General features: G+C 32.9%; 1 protein-coding gene across 1 annotated transcript in view; it reads left to right on the forward strand.

Annotated features, from left to right (window-relative positions):
* The window catches only part of TBCK (TBC1 domain containing kinase), a 245,377-nt gene that overhangs the window by 100,213 nt on the left and 123,425 nt on the right, over positions 1-21,739 (forward strand). Inside the window, exons 20-22 of the mRNA XM_011966312.1 lie at positions 1,631-1,716; positions 18,583-18,619; positions 19,605-19,766. Coding sequence (XP_011821702.1) covers positions 1,631-1,716; positions 18,583-18,619; positions 19,605-19,766 — 285 coding nt within the window. The remainder of the gene's footprint in view (positions 1-1,630; positions 1,717-18,582; positions 18,620-19,604; positions 19,767-21,739) is intronic.

Genomic DNA, 21,739 nt, shown 5'->3' on the forward strand with positions numbered 1-21,739 from the left:
TTTTTTTTTTTTGCCCTGAAGCTCTTCTGTGTAGGATATATGACATGTAAGATGTTTACTTATAGGGAAATATCTATTGTATTTATCCATTTTCACGCTGCTGATAAAGACATACCCGATACTGGAAAAAAAAAAAAAAAAAGAGAGAGGCTTAATTGGACTTACATTTCCACATGGATAGGGAAGCCCCAGAATTATGGCAGGAGGCGAAAGGCACTTCTTACGTGGCAGTGACAGGAGAAAATGAGGAAGAAGCAAAAACAGAAACCCCTGAAGAACCCATCAGATCTCGTGAGACTTACTCACTATTATGAGAATAGCATGGGCAAGACCAGCCCCCATGATTCAATGACCACCCGCCGGGTCCCTCCTACAACATGTGGGAATTGTGGGAGATACAATTCAAGTTGAGATTTGGGTGGGGACACAGCCAAACGATATTATCCATAAAATTCATGTGATCGTTAGAAGCGAAGTATTATTTGAGAAAAACAAGGGAAGACTACTTGTACTGATGGACTATCAATAATTTAGTACTATTTCTTGAAATATTAAAAGGTAAAAACTTTAAGAACTTAAAAAAAGGAAGGCAGACATTATTTTTTGAAGATTATTTTCACCAAATAATTGGTTTTAAAAATAGATGTTACTTTACTGTAGGATAAAGTTGTGATTATTAAGAGAAGAGTTTTATGATGTTATTGTCATTTCAATTTCAAAAAAAATGAGGTTGTCACCTGTAATCTCAGTGCTTTGGTTGGCCAATACAGGAGGATTGCTTGAGCCCAGGAGTTTGAGACCGGCTAAGACAGCATAGCGAAACCCAGTCTATATTTAAAAAAAAAAAAAAGTTGAGCTCATTGAAATATGTATTAATCTTGGTTTTTTCATTAGTAAAAATATAATAGTTACTTGCCCTTGAGTATATTGTTAGCACTATCTTGTTTAGATTAGTGCATAGTGAGTAAACTGGCACGAATAGTAACTTTGGAAAAATGAAAAAAAAAGCGTATTCCTCATATTTCAACTGAACTCTATGAATTCTAATAGAATTAGAATCAACAAAAGATATTTTTAATTGCCTACTGGATCCTTACTTTCTGATTAAACATGGTATTCTTATTTCTAAATATGCCAAATTGCTAAGTCTTAAATGGAAATAAATTAGAACTGGAACAGATGCCTGTATAGAGGCATATATTTTATCTGTATCTATAAACAAATTTGAGCATAATTATTCCATTTGTGACTGCTTATAAGTGTTCTCCTTCATTTAAGGATCTACTACACTTTCTGAACATTCAACAAATACAAAGCAGATTTGATATTACCAGAGAAAATGTACTTGTAGAGTTTAGTAGGAAAACATTATTTATCATGTATACAATTTGTGACTCAGGAAATGAACTGGTAACTCTGAAGACAGAAAATAGGTTATGACAGTTTGTTGGTGTGCTTGTTTAATAATTAGCAGTAAGTAATTAAAGTAGTAGCAAAACAAAATTATCACCTAAAGTATTCTCATGAAGAAATTAAATCTCATTCAATATATAAATAAAACTATGTTTGAATATAATGTTCTTGGAGTACTGTGTAAAAATGATGATTGTCTCAAACTTTGTTGTTTCAGAGTATCTGACTGTCTTCTCTCAGATGATTGCATTTCATGATCCAGAACTGAGTAATCATCTCAATGAGATTGGCTTCATTCCAGATGTAAGTACTTGGTGCATTAATAGAACATGTTGTAAAAAAAAAAAAAAAAAAAAAAACAGAAATTATCATCACAAAAGAGTGTATTTTTTAAATTTTCGTTGTCGTAGAAGTGCGTATCTGAATAAGTTACTGCTAGTAATTATAGCCTTATGTTAGAAAGTCTGTGGCTACTTTCCATACTCCCACCTTAAGTAATGAAAATGAGTCATTTTTCTTACCATAGTTGATAGTATCAAACTGTTTTGAGAAACTCGTTAGTGATAGTGTTGCATTAAACTGTGCTGTGAAGGCTTTTCACTTGGATTTTTTATATTCAGGCCTGATTTTGAGGATATAGGAAGTGTATGCTTGAGTGAAAGTAACTTCTTCTGTGTTTTACTTGATACTACTTTGGGAACTTAGATAGATTTTAGTTTTTCTTTTCTCAGTAGTCCACATCAAGCTAAAAGTCAGAGTTGAAAATCAAAGTTTAGCTGTAGCATGACTTAGCCTGTTTTTTATTTGTTGTTTGTCACATAGAATGAAGCCCTTTTTAAAGACTGTTGAATAAACATATATCAAAACATCACATTGTATCCAATAAATGAATACAATTATCTGTCAATTAAAAATAATAAATGACGGTGGAGAGGAAACTAAATTAATAACAAAAGTTAGCTGCTTGGTGATGGGGTTGCAGTTAAGTAGCATGAGTGCAAAAGAAATTGTTTACTTGTTACATTTGACATTAAAAAAATTTTTAACACTATGAATGTATTACTTATTGAAAAGTTAAATTGAAGGCACCTGCCCTCAAGCAATTATAATTTTTTAGGAAGATGCTTTATTAAAAATTATTGATAAAAAAACAAAATGTTCACATTACGTATTGTTAAAAGTAGGAAATGCAATTTATAAAATAATATGGTATTATCTCATTTTCATAAAGTAGAATTTAGTGTATATGTGTATATACATAGGAGAAGTTGAAAGGCTATACTCTAGAATATTAATTATGATTATATCAGGTTGCAGGAGTTAGGGGTACCGAGGGGGCTTAAGTGCAATTTTTAATTGTTTTCTTTTAAGGTATTATTTTTGTAATGTGAAAAACTTTCTAAAACTATATTATGTGATCGTGTTTAATAGACTACTATAAAGCAGTTTCTTAAAAACTGTTTATTTTCACAATGCATGGGAAGAAATACATTTTATATTTAGACCCGGGGGACACAAAATTTGAGTGGTGATGTGTATGTGTGTATACAACTAAAATAAGTTTTACAAAACAATGTTTTATGCTTCCTACATGTGATGCATTGTGTTATTTTTGAAAAGTGTACATTTAATAAGTTGATTTTATAAACCTAAATTTGAAAAATACTTATATAAGGGATTTTAAAAATCAATAAAAACTGATTTTTAAAATTAAAGAATAAAAATAAAAGGCGATTGGAGTATAATATCATTGTAAATGTGAGGTATAATACAATACTAGATCCAATCTTACGGCTAGAGTTGAAGAAGCTGTCAAGGAGCTGACTGCCAAGATGGTAATGGTGTTAGATTTTTGAGTAAAAAAGAATATTAAGTATTTAAAATATAGACTAAAAAAAGATAATTATTTTCTAAAAATTTTTGTGAAGTCACCAAATTAAATTGTGCTCAGCACTGAACAGAAACAGAAAACATTTATGTAGATAAGTATGTGTGGAAACCAAGTGTGGTGACTTGTGCTTGAAAGGCTGAGGCAGGAGGATCACTTGAGGCTATGAGTTTGAGACCAAAACAACATAGCAACACTTCATCTCTTTAAAATATAATGTGTAGAATTATAAAAACAATCCGATACAAATCCTTAGACATATTCATGAACAGAGATAATATTAAGAAAGGAAACACACAAGGATAAATAACTTTAATCAGAAAATTGAGTTCCGAATGAGTATGATGTAAGAAACAATGTTGAGCTAAAAATATTGTTAAAACATAATTAGTGTGAATACATATTAAATGTTTACTGTGTACCAAACACTGTTCCACCCTCTTTAAATATTATCAGTCATCAAATACTACAAGTTTATAAATCGTATAAAAAGTGACCTAAATATGTATAAATCCACTTTAGGAAGGGCTAATAATAAGGTGAAAATAAAATTCTAAATAATAACATGAAAGGTAAAAGTAGGTGGGAATCAGTTAAAATATGTTCTAATGTTTTAGCATTATTTAGAGGGAATGCTCATTTTATTTAGGCATTAAGTCAGGGAACCTTTCAAATCTGAGATTTGATTGTACCCTCCTTGAAAACTTATAAGTTAGCCTGTTACTGTTTTCTGGATACTGGTAGAAAATGCCAGATTCCTGGGCTAGAGACCAAGGATTTATCACTAACAGTACAGCAAGCAGCATGAACATTAGCATATTTGTGTTGGTTTCTCTTGCTCTCAAATCCTTTGGAGACAACATCAAGGACCCAGATGATACCTGCATATATAGTGGATTACATTACAAGAGAGAAACCATGAGCCCAACGAATGGAGGTGTATGGTGCCCAGAGGTCCCTTCTCCCATTGCTTGGCAAGCAGGAGGGTAGTGCTACAGGGTTATAGCTTTCTTTGCACTCGCTGTTTGGCAGATCCTGAGTTCTTTTCCCATGTCCAAGAATAAGGGTGAGTGACAACCAGCAGGTGAGTGAGGCAAAGAGTTTTACTGAGTAACAAAACAGCTCTCAGCAAAGAAGGAAGCCTGAGTTGGACAGCCCCCTTACCTGAAGTTGGGTAGTCTTCCCACCACCTAAAAGTGGGTAGCCCAGAGTGTGGCTGAGCCTGGGGCTTTTATGTGCTCAGAATGGGAGTGATGTGCTAATTGGTTTGTGAGTATGCAAAAAAAACTAACAACAACAACAAAAAAGGCACCACTCAAAGATGGCCACAGCAGTTTAAAAAACTAATTACGGAAGGGGAGGTGTATGTAAAATAGGTGAATGGTAGGGATCAATCAGAGGAAAGTGTGCCAAACAGAAGGAGAGGTTCTCAATCCACGCTGTAGATTTATATGAGATCTGTATCTTGGTTTTCATACGTTAAACTGTCTTTGGTTTAAATTAGATTACACTGGGGACTTGCCCTATCTGCCAGGGATTTTTCTGCCCCCGCTACTATCAATAGTAGTGTGATTAGTCTTCAGAGACAATTGTAAGTCATATGGGGTGAGAAGTAATTCTTTGTGGGATAGGAATATCCAGCACATGGCAAATGCTGAGCATCCCTGACTCCCAACCACTCATTGCCAGTAGCAGTCCTCTCATCATCATTACAAAAAAATGCCTCTACACTCATTTCTGAGTAATTAATTCACATGTATTTCTGAATGTCCTCTAGCAAATGATTCTGTCACTTGTTAGGAATTTGAGAGTAAACAGAAAGAAATAAGGGGAAACAATATATCTTAACCTGAAGAAGAGTCCCATCTACAACTCTTTTCTTGTCACAGAGAGTGGGCAAAGTTTTTTCACAAAGAAAGCTAAAATGTTAATAGGAAGACTGTTTTTTCAAATCTTTTTCTTTGTGTGTATTTTTTAATTGAGCTGTTTTTCAAGTCTGTGGATAATATAAAAATGATGAGGCCTTTTTTAAGTTCAATTTTGTGAACAGATTTAATGTTTTAATGTAGACATTATTGACAGTGAGTACTTGTGGGAGGGGCATGATGAAATGGAGGACTTTTTAAAACATTTTTCTAACTCTATTAATAACATTTTAGTTCTATTTTATTAGTTGTGTATATAGCATTTTTTTTAAATTCTGAATGATTGTCTTTAATGTTCTACCTTTAAAGTAATTATTGAGGCAACTTTCTATGCCTCTAACAACAGTACAGGCTAGATTTATCAAGGAGAAGAGTGGGTACTTTGATAATCATTTACCAAACCACGTTTGCTACTCAAGAACTAAACCTATCAAAGTAAGCCCTCATTAATCTTTCATCGGCTTCCATTGCAGTAGAGATTGTGATTTCTGGCTTTTTTCCTTTTTGCTCTGGGTCACGGAACTCTGAATACTGAGCACTGCTAAAGCCTGAGTAGTTAAAAATATTGTACACTGATGTGATGCGTAGATTATACATTTCATGATAGTTATGTGATTTTCATATAAATAGAGTGAATAATGTGTATTTTATAAAATTGGGGACAGGCTGATATTTATCATTTTTGTCTTGATATGTGTTTCGGCTTTTAAAAGTATAGTAGGCCTCGTTTAAAATGAGAACAGGAAAGTATGATTCATTCTTAAGGGAACCGTTTTCCTGAAATTCTGTGAATAGTATTCAGCTTGCAAATTATGAAGAGTTGTCAGGTAACCATTAAAAGAAATGATAAGGAGTCTATCAGTACTATATGTGCCTTTTCAACCTACTGTCACAGCTAAAGATAAAGCTAACAAATTCCATGATATGCTCGTAAAGCCATTGTCATTTAACTGCAATCTGAAAGGATGCTTATACTACTTAAAAGCTTATCACGATCTTTTCAAAATTTATATTCAGCAGAGTTAAACCGCTCAGAAACAATTATGTATTTGTTCCTTCATTTGTTCCTTACCTTCATTATGTTGTTACAGAAATAAATTTTAGATTTTAGTCTAAAGAGAATACTAACAATGAGCTTTTCAGATTTTATAAAGATGTAATTACAGGAAAAAACAGGAATATCCACTTTATTTAGAATATCTTTTTTTTTTAAATTTATTTATTATTATAATACTTTAAGTTGTAGGGTACATGTGCATAACGTGCAGGTTTGTTACATATGTATACTTGTGCCATGTTGGTGTGCTGCACCCATCAACTCGTCATTTACATCAGGTATAACTCCCAATGCAATCCCTCCCCCCTTCCCCCTCCCCATGATAGGCCCCGGTGTGTGATGTTCCCCTTCCTGAGTCCAAGTGATCTCATTGTTCAGTTCCCACCTATGAGTGAGAACATGCGGTGTTTGGTTTTCTGTTCTTGTGATAGTTTGCTAAGAATGATGGTTTCCAGCTGCATCCATGTCCTTTGTAGAATATCTTATAATAAGAGTCCTACTAACCTGTTGTAGTCTCTCTGAAGAGTCCTGTGATGTGTCCTCTTGTCTGGTAGCTGCTATGGTTTCCCCAGCATTAGTACAAACTCCATTCTACTGGCATTGGATCCATTAAGGCCTTTGAATACAAACGGCTTATTAAAGTCTCTTTCTCGTAGTGAAGCTTGATTACCTTTCAGAAAGTGCCCAGATCTTAGAAATCAAAGTGGCTATTAATAGTATCAGGGATGATAAAATGACATTTTGGTACTTTCTAGCCAAAAAACTATATACACAAGTTAAATATCTAGCAAGTTTTCCAATTCAGTAAATCTTCATTTCCATTACCCCCCCACATCTGTTTCTAATCTAATGATTCCTTATGCTATCCAGAAACAGGTGAAAGGAAGTATGGCAAAATGCAGCAGTTCTAAAACATTTTGCTCTCAGAACCCCTTTATATTCTGAAAAATTACTGAGGACCTCAAAGAGTTTTTGTTTATATGGGTTATAGCTATCTATATTTTTAGAGATTTAAAATATATTTATGTATTAACTCATTTAAAAATAACAGTAACAAACTCATTGCATGTTAACCAAAATAATGTATTTTTCTTAGAAATAGTTACATTTTTCCCCAAAAATGCAATAGTGGTATTGTTTTACCTTTTTTATAATCTTTTACATTTTTATAATCTTTTTACTTGTTTAAGTATATGAAGAAAATGTGACCTCACACAGACATGTAAATAGTTTCTCAGATAGTGGTAGTTTCTTAAATGTCTCAGAGCAGTGGTGTCTTTTTTTTTTTTTTAAATATAGTTTAAGTTCTAGGGTACATATACACAACGTGCAGGTTTGTTACATATGTATACGTGTTCCATGTTGGTGTGCTGTACCCATTAACTCATCATTTACATTAGGTATATCTCCTAACACTATCCCTCCCCCTCCCCCTACCCCACAACAGGCCCCAGTGTGTGTTGTTCCCCTTCCTGTGTCCAAGTGTCCTCATTGTTCAATTCCCACCTACGAGTGAGAACATGTGGTGTTTGGTTTTCTGTTCTTGCAATAGTTTGCAGAGAATGATGGTTTCCAGCTGCATCCATGTCCCTACAAAGGACATGAAGTCTCATTCCATCACCCAGGCTGGAAGTGCATTGATCTCGGCTCACTGCAACCTCTGCCTCCTGGGTTCAAGTGATTCTCCTGCCTCAGCCTCCCAAGTAACTGGGATTATGGGTGGTTGCCACCATGCCTGGCTAATTTTTTTTTTTTTTTTTTTTTTTGTATTTTTAGTAGAGATAGGGTTTCACCATGTTGGCCAGGCTGGTCTTGAACTCCTGACCTCAAGTGATCCACCTGCTTGGTCTCCCAAAGTGCTGGGATTACAAGCATGAACCACCGCTCCTGACCTCATTGTTTCTTAAAGCTAGTTGCTATGTACATTCTAAAGCCATGTCGATGAACTCCTCATACTGTGTTATACTAAAATCCATCACTCTATCTTGCAATTTAAATGACTCTTTTACTCATACATAATTTTGTAGTGTCATGAATTGGTAATTTGAAAAATATTGATTCACTGAGTTACACAGATCTTCCAACTATGAAGCATTTCCTTATATAATATTTTTTAAATCGCAGTTATTAATATCACAATAGATCTCTTCCAAAAAGTGATTAAGTATTGGGAACCTACCAATTTCACAGTGGCAGATAATATATTTCCAAAATTTTAATCTTTGCCTAAAAGCTCTTATTTTTTCTTAAAGTAACTGTTTCACTTTGTACATTTAAAAAAATCATTGTCATTCTTTCAAATAAACATAGTATTTCTCGCAAAAACCATCAATGTTAGCTCACAGATGATTACCCAAGTGCTTTACCTCTTTGTACTTCAGTAGATAGAACAAGTACTTTACACTTACTTCCATTTCATTTCACAAATTTTAAAAGAGATGTTTAATAAATTTAATAATTTTTACTCCTTCACATGACCATTATTATACTTTGGTGTCTATGCCTTAAATTGTGGTAAGATACCAGCAGTTTTATCTACCAGTGGCTTTGCACCACTAGCACAAATATCAATCCAGTAAAAAGAGCAAATCATCTTACTATCATTATGAAAATAGCTTTGAATTGGTGGACCCCTGAAAGGTCTCAAGGACCGCCAGAGGCCTGTGACCAAAATTTAAGAAGGCTGGTATAGAGGTTAAGTACTCAGACACTTGTGCCAAATGCCCAGGGTTCTAAATTCTTGCTATTCCATATGCAAATCACATAATCTTTTTTTAGTTTTAGTTTTGGTTTTTTACCTACAATCCTCTTACCATTGATGTACATTATAATAAATTCTACCTCATAATGGTGATTAAATTAGAGAATGCATATAAACTATTCAACACAGTTCCAGGCACACTATAACTGTTAAGGGGCATTGTTCTTTAATTAATATTATTATAATTTGGTCATGTTGCATTATTTATTTGATTATATTAATATGATTCATATTTAAAAGAACATTATATTACAAGCTATAATGGATATATTATTTTGCTACGTCAGTTAATGAATAATCTGTCTGAGGAGGTATGGTACTAATAATAATAAAGACTTGCATAGTTGTCTGAATTGATGAAGATTTTCTGCCACTTTGAATTTTAATCTTTTTAATTGCTTCATTTTTAAGGTACTTCTCTATTTCCCACAAAGTGCTACATAACATGTTTTATAGTTTTTCTTTTACTTAAAGTAAATTAGAATGAATTGTTTGAAATTTTTGAAAAGTTTTTTGTGGTAATCAATGAAATAATTGAAATGTATTCTGGAATTATAGCTAATCTTTCCCAAAAATGATAATGTAGATCTCAGAACCATTAAATTATCCAACTAATTTTCTTGTAAGTTTTCGGTGTATAGTTCTTTAGTTCAATATTGTAAGCCAACTAAGAATAAATAATAAAAGGTATGTTTATACAGTTAGTTATTTTTTATTTGTTTCTTTTTTTATTTAGGGAACTCATGACCTATAAAAGATGTAACTAATATAATTTTTGGTATACAGGGGAAAAAAATTAACCATTTACTTTTTGAGTCCAAGGGATCTTTTACATTACTGTTCTATATTTAAGTCATTTTGTGAATAATTTGCAGAAGTGGAATAAAACATAGTAAAAAAACTGTATTAAAATATTTAGTAAGAATTTAAATACAACAAACCCAAAATTTTATGTCATATATTCCTTATTTTGAAAGTATATATGTATATATGTGAAAATATATATGTGTATGTGTCCTTTGAATTTACTGTTCAGCTGTCATACATGAGCCTGAAGGATATCCATCATGTAAATACTGATTCCAGATTTCAAATATGTCTGTCTCTCATAGGTTCTAGCTGATTTCTGGTTCTTCTTGCACTTGCATGGTTAAAACACAATCATCAAAATGAAACATTGACAGAGCTCATAACTTTGTTAAAGAACAGCTGTCTTTTATTCCATAATTTGAAAACATTTTCATTTTTAGATTTATGAACACAAATTAGAATAAATTTAATTTTTATTTCTATATCATTTATTTCTTTATAATTACATTGCAAACACATACACCTATAGCATTTATTTGCTTAAACTGTATCAAAAAAATTTTGGTGCACAAATATCATTAAAAAATCAAATATTACTTTCATATATCCTTTTAGCAAAGTAAAATGGCCCAGGTTTCTTGTTGCACAATATCGTGTGGTGAGGCCCTTAACTTTGAATGACTGACTGAATGAGAATTCTAGACTTATTTATTGTTTACTCTGATAGCTATGTTTGAGGAAATTCACCTAAGAGATTGTCATCTGAGCACTCACAATTTGCGGTATCACTTATATAACTAATTTTACCATTCGACTTGAGTTAAACTGTTGCTATCTTTTTGTATTCATCTTCTGATGAGTCCAGTAATTGTAAAACATTGTCCTCTGTTAAGAAACATTTTCCTCTTTTCTTCTGAATAACAAAGGTGGAAAATGAAAAATTCTCAATCTTTAGCTGTGTTCAATGAAAACGTAAAAAAACAACAAAAAATCTATTATGATGGTGTCTCTGTACATCTTTCATATATTCTTGAAAGATGGTGCAATACTACGGCTAGCACAAAAAGAAAAATGAAGAATGGCATAATAATGATGATTTAATACTGTACTATCCTTGTAGATGATTCCATCATTCTTCTGTTTTCTTATTAGTGTTTTTAAGCATAGTTGAGAATAATTAATTGATAATGATGAAATAATTCTTACTGATAAGTAAAATATTTTACACAATGTCTAGGAGTCTATTCTTTTTACCTTCTGGTCATACCTTTCCTAGTAAAAAAAAAAAAAAAAAAAAAAAAAAAAAAAAAAAAAAAAGTATATCTTTTGTTATATGACTTAATGAGGTTACCTCAGAACTTTGGCTTGTTAAAATACTTTTCCATTACTAAAGATTCTGGGTGATCATTGTAACTCCTATATTTAAGTCTACTAAATGCCTATGCCAGGTGTTCTAGATCCATTAACTAGTCTTCACAATCATCCTAAAGGTTCAAGGAGATAACTTTATCAGGTCACAAAGTGCAGATATTTACACATTCTTTTCTGGAATGTCTATATGTATGTTTCCCTAATGTACATATAGAGAATCATTGCAAAAGCATTAAATTCATGGTCAATATGTATTACAGTGAAGGCGTATAATAATTTAAATATGAAAATACTTCTGACTTAAGATAGACAATATAGCATGCTTATAAAGGATGTGGATTAAGAAAATCAATAGAAAGGGACTCCCCTTTGTAGTAGTAAAATGTAATTTTCTGCTTTTCAAAATCAAGAAAATTATCCCCCTGCCTTTGTTTTTCCTATTGATGGTTCTAAATTTGACATTACCAGACCGCATGGAAGGATCTCATGAAATGCTAAATATCACTACTCTTGCTTGATATTGCTAGGGGGCAGTATTTACTTAGCTGACTGTGTAGAATAGCACTACACCAAATGAATTGTATGTAATTTCATGATCTGGAGAAAATTCTTGGAGTATGTTTGATTTCTTTTCATTAGATTTTACTTTCTATTAAATTAGGAAATAGCTAATAATATCTCTAATATTAAATTGCTTTTCTTTTTAATTAAAACCTGCCTGGTATTCAAAATTATTGTATCTTGATGTCTTTTTTGTATCAGGCTATATTATGAAGCTGTGCCAATATCCTGATCAATTAAGATGAAAATATCAAGATTTTAAAAGGGAGAAATATAGAAAGAAAAAGTAATAGGCATTGCCATCTCACAGAGTACATTACTTATTTATTAATCTTAATTATCCTTAATTGGTAAGAGATAACTGGTTCTGGTAAGCACCTAGGAGCTGTTACATGTTATATTAAAGATATTTATTCAACTTGAACTAATTATTACTTTTCAAATATCATTAGAATAAGCTTTGTTTTGCTTATTTTAAATAATTTTTTATAATTATTGTCAAAGTATAGGTATATAACAAAATCTGAATTTTAATTTTTTAAATATATCCTGCTATTTAATATGAAGGATTTTTCCCCAATATTAAGCAAGGAAGGACTAACTCATTTTCTCATTATTTCATATTTGTTGAAAAACTTCTTAAGAAAGTATATAATCTCATGACTATTTGGATCCTTAATCACTTTCATTTATCTTCATTGTGTTTTTCATTCATTCTTTCAACAAATATTTGAATGATCCTTTCAACAAATATTTGTGTGCCTATTATGTGCCAGACATTTTTCTATGCCGTGGATAATATGTCAGCAATAAAATAAGAGATAGACAAAAATCTCTGCCCTCATATTCTAAAGTAGATAGACAATAATGAAGATAAATATACTATATTGGTAGGTAGTGGTAAGTTCTAATTAAAATAAAAAAGCTAAGGCAGAGGTATGGATGTTATGTGCTCAGGTAAAGGAGAGATTGAGTTTTCGTTATTTATTTATTTCTGAGACAAGGTCTTGCTCTGTCACCCATGCTGGAGTGCAGTGGTATGGTTATGGCTCATTGCAGTCTCAACCTCCTGGGCTCAAGTAATCCTCCTCAGCCTCCCAAGTAGCTGGGACCATAGGCATGTGCCACCATACCCATCTACTTTTTAAATTTTTTGTAGATATGAGGTCTCCCTATGTTACCCAGGCTGGTCTTGAATTCTTGGGTCAAGCAGTCCTCCCGCTTTGACCTTCCAAAGTGCTGGGATTGTAGGAGTGAGCCACCTCGCCTGACCATGAATTTTGAAATAAGGTAGCCAAGAAAACCTCACAGAAAAGCTGACTTATGAATAAATGCTTTAAGAAAGTAAGGGAAAGAGCAATCCAAGCAGAAGCAGCAGCAGTTGCTACAGCCCTGATGTGGAAGCGTACCAGAGACGTGAAGGAGCAGCCAGCAGACTATTGTGACTAGAGCACAATGAACAAGAAGATAAGGCCAAATAGGTAATAGAGGGCCATATTACATAGTTTTATTGATCATCGTTAGGACTTTGGCTTTTATTGTTAGAGGTGGAAAGCCACTGATGCTTTTGAGCAGAGGAGTGATGTCTCATGTAAACATTTTAACAAGGTCATTCTGGCTGCTATGCTGAGAGAAATCCAAGGATGGACAAGAAAGGAATCTACAAAACTAGTCATGGACTATTCCAGTAATCTAGGCAAGAGATAGTGTTGACTTGAATCAAGATATTAGCAGTGGAAGTAGTGGGAAGTTTTCATATCCTGCATATATTTTGAAGGTAGAGCCAGCAGGACTACTGGTGACAAATACACAGTGTGTGAGGAAGAGAGGAGTCACGTACCTGAGCAATTGAAAGGGTAGAGTTGCTTCTAACTGAGATTTGGAATACTATACTTAGAGGTATAGATTTTGAAGGAAGTCTCAGGAGCTAATTTTAGGATATGTGTATCTGTTAGACATGCAAGTGGAGGTGACAGGCATTTGGATACACAGTTTCAGAATTTGTAGGAGATGTTTAGGGATGGAGCTATAAATATGAGGGCCCTCAAACTATACAGTTATTATTTGGACAAAAATAGAAAAGATATCTAAGAACTGAACCTGGGAGACTCCAGGTAGAGAGTCAGAGAGAGGAAGAGGAACCAACAAAGGAGATGGACAAGGAGCAGTCAGAAAGATAAGAACAAAACTAGGTGAGTACGGTGTTTTGGAAGCCAAGTGGAGGGAATAAAGTGTTCTGAATAAGTGAGAATAGTCAACTATGTCAAATCCTGCTGATTGGTAAAGAAAGATTGCAATTGAGAATTGGCCATTAGATTTAATGACATAGAAATTATTGATGACCAAGGTAAGAACAGTTTCAGTGGTGAGTTGGAGGCAAGAACTTGATTGGAGTGGGTTGAGAGAATATTTAATGAATATCTACTGCTCTTATTGTAAGCTCCCTACAGCCTGGAACTATGCTTTGTTCACTGCTATATTCTATCACCTAACACAGATCTGGCATGTATTCGGCACTTAGAAAATATTGAATTAATGAGTAAATGAGTAAAATAACATTTACTCACAAGAATCCTATCATTCTCCTGCAGAGAATATGATAGGAAAGGCCATAAGCTACTGTAACTTTGCTGCCATTACCTTATACAGAATTTGTATTGTTGCACTTAATAGTAAAGCATTTTAGGTATCTGTTCATATGTCTGACTCTTCTGCCAGAGTGGGGCACATGGCATATAACCCAAAGCATTTCATATTGAATAAATGAACAAAAGCAAGCATGAATGAATGAAAGAGTGAATGAATATACCCAGAATTAAGTATAGTATAGTATGTTGTGATAAGTAATTATAATATAAAAATTATTACTATAATTATATATAATACAACTATATTATATATGATACAAACTATAGTGGGATAGGTATCATAAAAAATATACAAAAAGTTTTCACAGAACAAATGGCATTTGAGGCAGTCTTGGAAAAATCTTGTAGAGCTTTGATTGATGGAAATGATCAAGAAAGAGCATTCAAAGAAGAAAATGCAAAATGCGTCGTTAGGAAAGTAGTGTGTTCAGATCATAGTAAATCTGCCTTTGAGGGAAGTAGAACATGTGTAGGCAAGTGGGAAGGTGCAAAGAAATTTAGTCTGATGCCATTTCTTATTCTGATATTAATAATAATACTACTTTAAATTTGCAGGTTGTTACTGTTTCCAAAGCATTTTCACATATATTATTTCTACATGACACCATCTCTATGACATAGTTAAGACAGACACTAGTTTTCCTATTTCAAAAAATGAAGATCTGGGATTCACAGAGGTTAACTGACTTGACCAAGGCATGGTATCCAGTAATCGTCAGAGTCAAAACTCAGATGTATGTTTTCTGACTCCAAGTCCTTGGCTTTTTCACTAATTCACAGGGGCCTTAAATGCAGGAGTACAAAATTGTACTTAATTTGGTATGAAGTGGAAACGTATTGATGTGGGGGAGCAGGGGAATGATGTCATCACAATTGTGTATTTAGAAAAATCAATTTGGCTAAAGGAAATACTGGACCAGGTAGAAACTGAACAATTATGAAACATTTGCAGTAGTCCATGAAAGAAAGAATGAGAACCAAAACAAGATTAGTTCAGTATGAATGGACAGAAGCAGAAGATTGAAGAGACCCTGTAAAAATACTATCTATCAGACTTACTTTTATGCCTAAGATTTTTCTACCTAAGTGACTATAATAATGGTGTTGGTAGAAAAAGGAGGCAGTTTGGGGGTGACCATGAGTGTGGTTGGGTGCAGTTAAGTTACACTGAAACAGTTTGATCCTTCCAAAGCTTGCTTTTAAGGTTGATTAAATGGGGCCAGAGAAGGTTGGTTTTGGAGCATAATTTTGCTCCATTACTAAAACAGTACTCTTCTGACTACTCTCCCTAATGCCTTGTTTATAACAGTTGTGGGTGTTTTTTGTTTTTTTGTTTGTTTGTTTTTGTTTTTTTTTTTTTCATTCTGGTTAGTGAGAAAATGAACTATTCTTGGCATTTTATGAGCTTGGCATTTTTTCCCTCTGATCATTTGAAGTGGTTTCTGCCCCACTTTGTTATATATATGTACACACTCAGATACTCAGATATATGTTTTCTGTGTGTACACACACACACACACACACACGTATATATATATATATATACACACACACACACACACACACACTCTCCAGTAATTAGCAAAGATTTGAGGGGAACCTTCAGCAGACTTCTGGAGCTTTTTCTATGCAACTGTCTCTCTGGCAGCATCTTCCAGGACACTTTTCTGAAGATTATATCCACCTTGGTCTCTCCAGATTTCCTACTCTGCATATTCAGCTCAGGACAACCACCAAGCTCTTTCTGGTTCTTCCTCCCTGTCAGTGGCCTGGAACTTTGCATGCAGTAAATTGGACAATTTTAGGGTTCATTTCATTTGTTTCTCCTCTCTCAGGTACCACTCTCTCTGCCTGATATGTAAGATGTACAAATTGGTGTTTTATATATTTGGTCTGACTTTTAGGTGTTTCAGTTCAGGAGGTAAATCTGGTTCCTGTTATGCCACCTTGGTCAGAAGCAGAATTCTTCCATAGATCTTAATGAAGCTAATTACAAAGACTAGTATGGGAGAAAGGCACTGTTAGCTAGTTGCTGAAATAATTTGAAGAAGATTTTTAATGACAATTAGCTTTCATCAAAAGGGGAGAAGGTAATGTTGATGTTGTGTCTTTAAAAGAGATGTTGAATAATAGCAATGAAACTAATTTTGCTGACTTTATTTTTTAATTTAAATTAAAATGAACAATTTATATTTTATTGTTTTCTACAACCCTTACTCATTACAGTGAAGTCATATACCTTTGTACTTTTTCCTTTTCCCATTTATGTTGTCCCTAGAAAAATGTATCTAAATGTCAACCTATAAAAAAATGGTGATATGGTGGAGATGAGTGGGTTTTATTTCACATGTAGTACTTAGATTTTAATAAACCATATACTTATAAAGTTCTTGACTGGCATCTTGATAGTATAAATAATTGAGTGAAATGCACAGACAATATACATCTTTACTCATAAATTCATAATTGCTAGATGCTGAAATAATATTTATTTAAACTAACCCTGTAGGTAGTAAAGAAGTCTTTAATAGCAGCCTGTATTAACTCACAAAGTGAAATAAAATTAGTGCTTTTTCAGGTTTTTTTTGTAAATTATTGTTGATTTTTGATACTTACTATTGACAAAGGAGATTTTTACTCTACTTTTATAAATTAAGGAAGATTTGTCACTTCCAAAACCTTCTAAAATTTGAAAATGTGTATGTCTATATATATTTATATAGAACCATTTATACTATATATATAGCTATATATGTGTGTGTGTATGTATATATTTCTAGGTAGTAAACTTAGGAAAATAAATTTGTCAAACTATTAATAATGGTAATATTAGCTCTTATTACTTTTAGTCTGTTATGAAGCATCCTGTTAATTGAGAAAGTGGTAACAAAAAGCACATGCTTCTTAACACCTTTTATTGAGACATTGTGAACATTAAAAAATAAATACAGTTAAGAGTACCTCAATACTTATGAGGACTGTATTAGGGTTCTCTAGAGAAACAGAACCAATAGGAGATATATAAGTATAGATAAAGGAGATTTATTATGAGTAATTGGCTCACACATTTATGGAGGCTGAGATATCCCACAATATACTGTTTGCAAGCTGGACACCCAGGAAAGCCAGTGGTATAATTCAAAGTCCAGAGGCCTTTGTACTTATGATTCCAAAGGCCTGAGAACCAGGAGGTTGGTGATACAAATCCTAGTCTAAAGGCAAGAGAAGATTAGATGAAATGTTCCGGTTCAAGCAGTGAGGTAGAAAAGAAGAGGCACAGTCCTCCTTCCTCTACCTTTGTTTTGTTCAGTCTCTCAGTTGATTAGATGATACCTACTCACACTGGGGAGGACAGTTTACTGAGTCCAATGCTGATCTCATCTGGAAACACCATCTCTCACACACACACACAAATAACATTTAACCAGATACCTAGGTATCCCCTGATCCAGTCAATTAACTAACACAAGGATCTTTAAAATCTCAGAAATATTCTGTACAAACCTGAAAAGTAAAATATACCCTTGAAATTAGTATCCCAGTATTGCATTTGGATTAGCCACAGTCTTGAGTTTATCCTTTGGTGAAATGAAGATATTCTGTGAATAATCTTTGGCAAAAGAGTCATCTACATTTGTAATGTGGATAGTATCATTATATAATAGAGTATTTGTAATAACTGTAATTACCTATGTTAAAAGAAAAACCTTTGACAAATTGAATTTAACAGAGTTTAATTGAGGAAAGACCAATTCATAAATTGGCAACCCCCAAGCCAGAAGAGGTTCAGACACTCCAGCATAGCCACATGGTGGAAGATTTATGGACAGAAAAAGAAAAGTGACCTACAGAAACAAAAGTGAGGTACAGAAACAGCCAGATTGGTGACAGCTCAGCATTTGCTACAGTCTTGTTTACACATCCAGTTAGATTATCGTTCACTTTGTATGGAGAAACCTTTAGGCCGAACTTAAAACATTTAAGGAGGCAGCTTTAGCATAAACTTAACACTACATTCTCTTTTTTTTAACCAATAAAGTAGACCGAAACATAGAACTTACATTACCATTTAGTTTATTGGTAATCATTCTAATTACCTCTTTTATTTCCTCTTTATCCATTCCCTGTACCCCTTTTTCCACTCATAGCTCTATGCCATCCCTTGGTTTCTCACCATGTTTACTCGTAAGTATCACTTCCCCTGGTTTTTTTGATATTGTATTAGCACAAGGACAGGCCAATGCCTCCCCATATTTTATATTTGCAATAACATTGAGCAGATGTAGTAAGTCTTTTTATGTATTTCTAACATAATAGAGTTGGGTAGAAAAGAATTTCAATCGTTCTGATCCCTGAATATCAAAGTGAGAATTCTATAAAATAAAAACCTATTGTACATTTCGTGATATTTGTACAAATTCTGTCCCCCTTTGAAAAAGAAATTATCAACTGTAGTATTTACATAAAGCTTATAAGGGCAACTATTACAACCAAATCAGGCTTAATTTTCAGAGATTCTTCAATAACTTTTATTTTTTAAACTAGGATTCCTCTAGAAATTAAGCAGATTATGTGAATGTGTAATATTTTAATTTGCTATTAAATTAAATATTAATATAAATATTAATAAAGTGTACATCCTTACAAATAAAATATGCTTTACATGGTAACTGTAATAATATTTGAAGTAGATCTTTATGCACTGGCCTGGAAGATATACATAGTATTGTTAATAAGAAAAAGGCAGTTGCAAAAAATAGAAAGCTGCTCATAGGATTTTTGGTGGGAATTTATTAAAACAGTTGTTTAGATAATATAATAGATATGTCATTTTACTGTACCTAAAACAACACTAAAGTTCATCTAGATAAATAAATCTGTGAGAATAATATAACTGGAAAGTTCTGGAAAGACATATTATGAATGGTTAATAGGGTTAAAAATATTTTCTGTTTGGCCAGTCTGATTATCAATTTTTTAAGATGCCTTAGGAGGCTATAAATTTTCAAAGCCAAATAAACATTTCATTAAAAGAATTTGGTAGTATTAGCTCTTCAATAATAGTTTTGACCATAAGGTAATAATTATAGAACTAGTAAAGTAGGTTGTTATTGTTTTAATTGTTATTATTTTGGTTTTTTAATTTATTTATATTTTTATCATTTTACAGATGTGTTTCCACTACACAAAATTTTCCACCTCTGGGATACCTTACTACTTGGGAATTCCTCTTTTCCATTCTGTATTGGAGTAGCAATTCTTCAGCAGTTGCGGGACCGGCTTTTGGCTAATGGCTTTAATGAGTGCATTCTTCTCTTCTCCGATTTACCAGGTATAGATCTCAATAAATGGAACCATTAAATGAAATTTGACTATGAAATAATGACATATTCTTAAGCCATTCACAAAAATAACCATCCAGGCCTTCAGCACCTCTTCTGTTTGGGCCTCATCATCCTCTCTGGATTCTCTCTCTCTCATATACTGCCTCTTCTGCTGACCCAGCATTGTAAATACAACTCTGGGTCATACCAGCTCACTGTAATGCTACTAAATGGGTAAAAGGCCAGGAAGTGGGGGCAATATCATATTTGCTCTTTTGCTTAGGACAGGGGCTGTTTATCTTCGGTGATGGAGAGTATAGAAAGGCCACTTGGGAAGGTGTTTAAGAATCTATGTTTATACAAAGATACAATTCACATGAAACTTTGTTCCCTCCTAGTGCTGCTTGCTAACAATTTGACAGTGTGACAAAAGGAAATACCGCCCTCTTAGGAGGACAAATCAAACTCCAGGGAAATTCTATGCCATGCAATGCAGGAGAGTATGTTAAGCTATATAGAGTATTCACCAGTAAGGAACTTGTAAACCTAGGAGTTGAATGTTTAAATGTAGAAATAATGGATAAGTATAAGCTTTGATGCTATGGTTAAAAAGATGAAATTAATGTCGTCACCTAGGATGTAACTAAATCTATATTTTTGCGGAAACTTCAATTTTTTAGGTGAAAAAATTCACATACTTTATTGACTGCATCTCTTCTGCTGTTCTCCATATTTTCAGGCAGGCCCAAGTTACTGCTGGTAATAAACTCACTTAACATTATCCCAGAATCAAATTTACCTGAAAACTAAGTAAAAAACAAAAGGAAGGTCCCTTAAGATTATATCTTTATTAATTACTCTGAAGAAAAATAAGAAACCTACTGCCGAACCTCATTTTTATGTTTAATGGTTGATCTGTACTTGGTACTTTACTTTCAAAAAAAAAATTTTTTTTTTAATTTTTTATTATTTGTGGGAAAATAATAAGAAAAATGCCTTGGATTTATTTAAAACTTTTTCTTCCCCCTTCCCTCAAAATTGAAGCTATTATCATCAGCTTTCTGACTTATCAAATTTTAATTAAAGTGAGTTATTTCTTATATGAATAAATAGTTTAGGTCATATTTTTTCTGGGAGATTCTTTATGAAAATCAAGTTATCCATTTTTTTTGTTTTGAACAGTAATAAATAAGCTAGTTTCACAAACTAGGAATACTGTTTATTTTTTGCAGATGATTTATTGTCATTTCCAGCTTGCCAAAGTAAACATAGGATGATTGATTAGGATTAAAATATATTTTCTGGCCAGTTCTAAATATATATATATATATATATGGAATGCTGATTGTACATTTTCAAATTAAGCAAATTTATTGCCTTTCTAATTTGATGCATAAATGCTCCTGTTAAACATTGGTGAAGCATCTGTTTTTATACTTTATAGGGAGATTAGTGGCAACTCTGCTTGTCTATTAAAAAAACACATGCAACTGTGTATTTTACAGTCAACTGACATATTTCTATCTTAATTCCATAGGAAAAATTATGGCTGTATATCTTTAAAATTGCTTGCTTTGGGTTTACTTTACAGATGGTACAAGATTAGAATAAAGTTTCTCTATTAATTCAAAACTGAAAGGATTTACACAATATTCTTACTAATGATCATTCAAGAGATGTTACCTTGCTTGTTTTAGGCCTTAGAAAATGAAATTCTGGTAATTTTATCCCTTCTATTCACTATATCATAACATCTGTCAAACCTTATTAAGCACTCATTTTGTTCAGAGCATGCTATTCAAATAGGAATAAAATCTATTTAGTTGATGTAGTGTCAACTGGTACAATTGGGTTTCTTTGCTTAATTTCTCTTACTGAAAATTCATCTTTCCATGAAATAATTAATTTGTTTTGTTTATAAATAGGTTATCCTACATGCAAAGACCCAAGATATTTCATCTTCTATTATTAAGTCTTCAAT

The sequence above is a fragment of the Mandrillus leucophaeus genome, unplaced genomic scaffold (genome assembly GCF_000951045.1).
Source record: "Mandrillus leucophaeus isolate KB7577 unplaced genomic scaffold, Mleu.le_1.0 Scaffold756, whole genome shotgun sequence".
NCBI lineage: Eukaryota > Metazoa > Chordata > Mammalia > Primates > Cercopithecidae > Mandrillus > Mandrillus leucophaeus.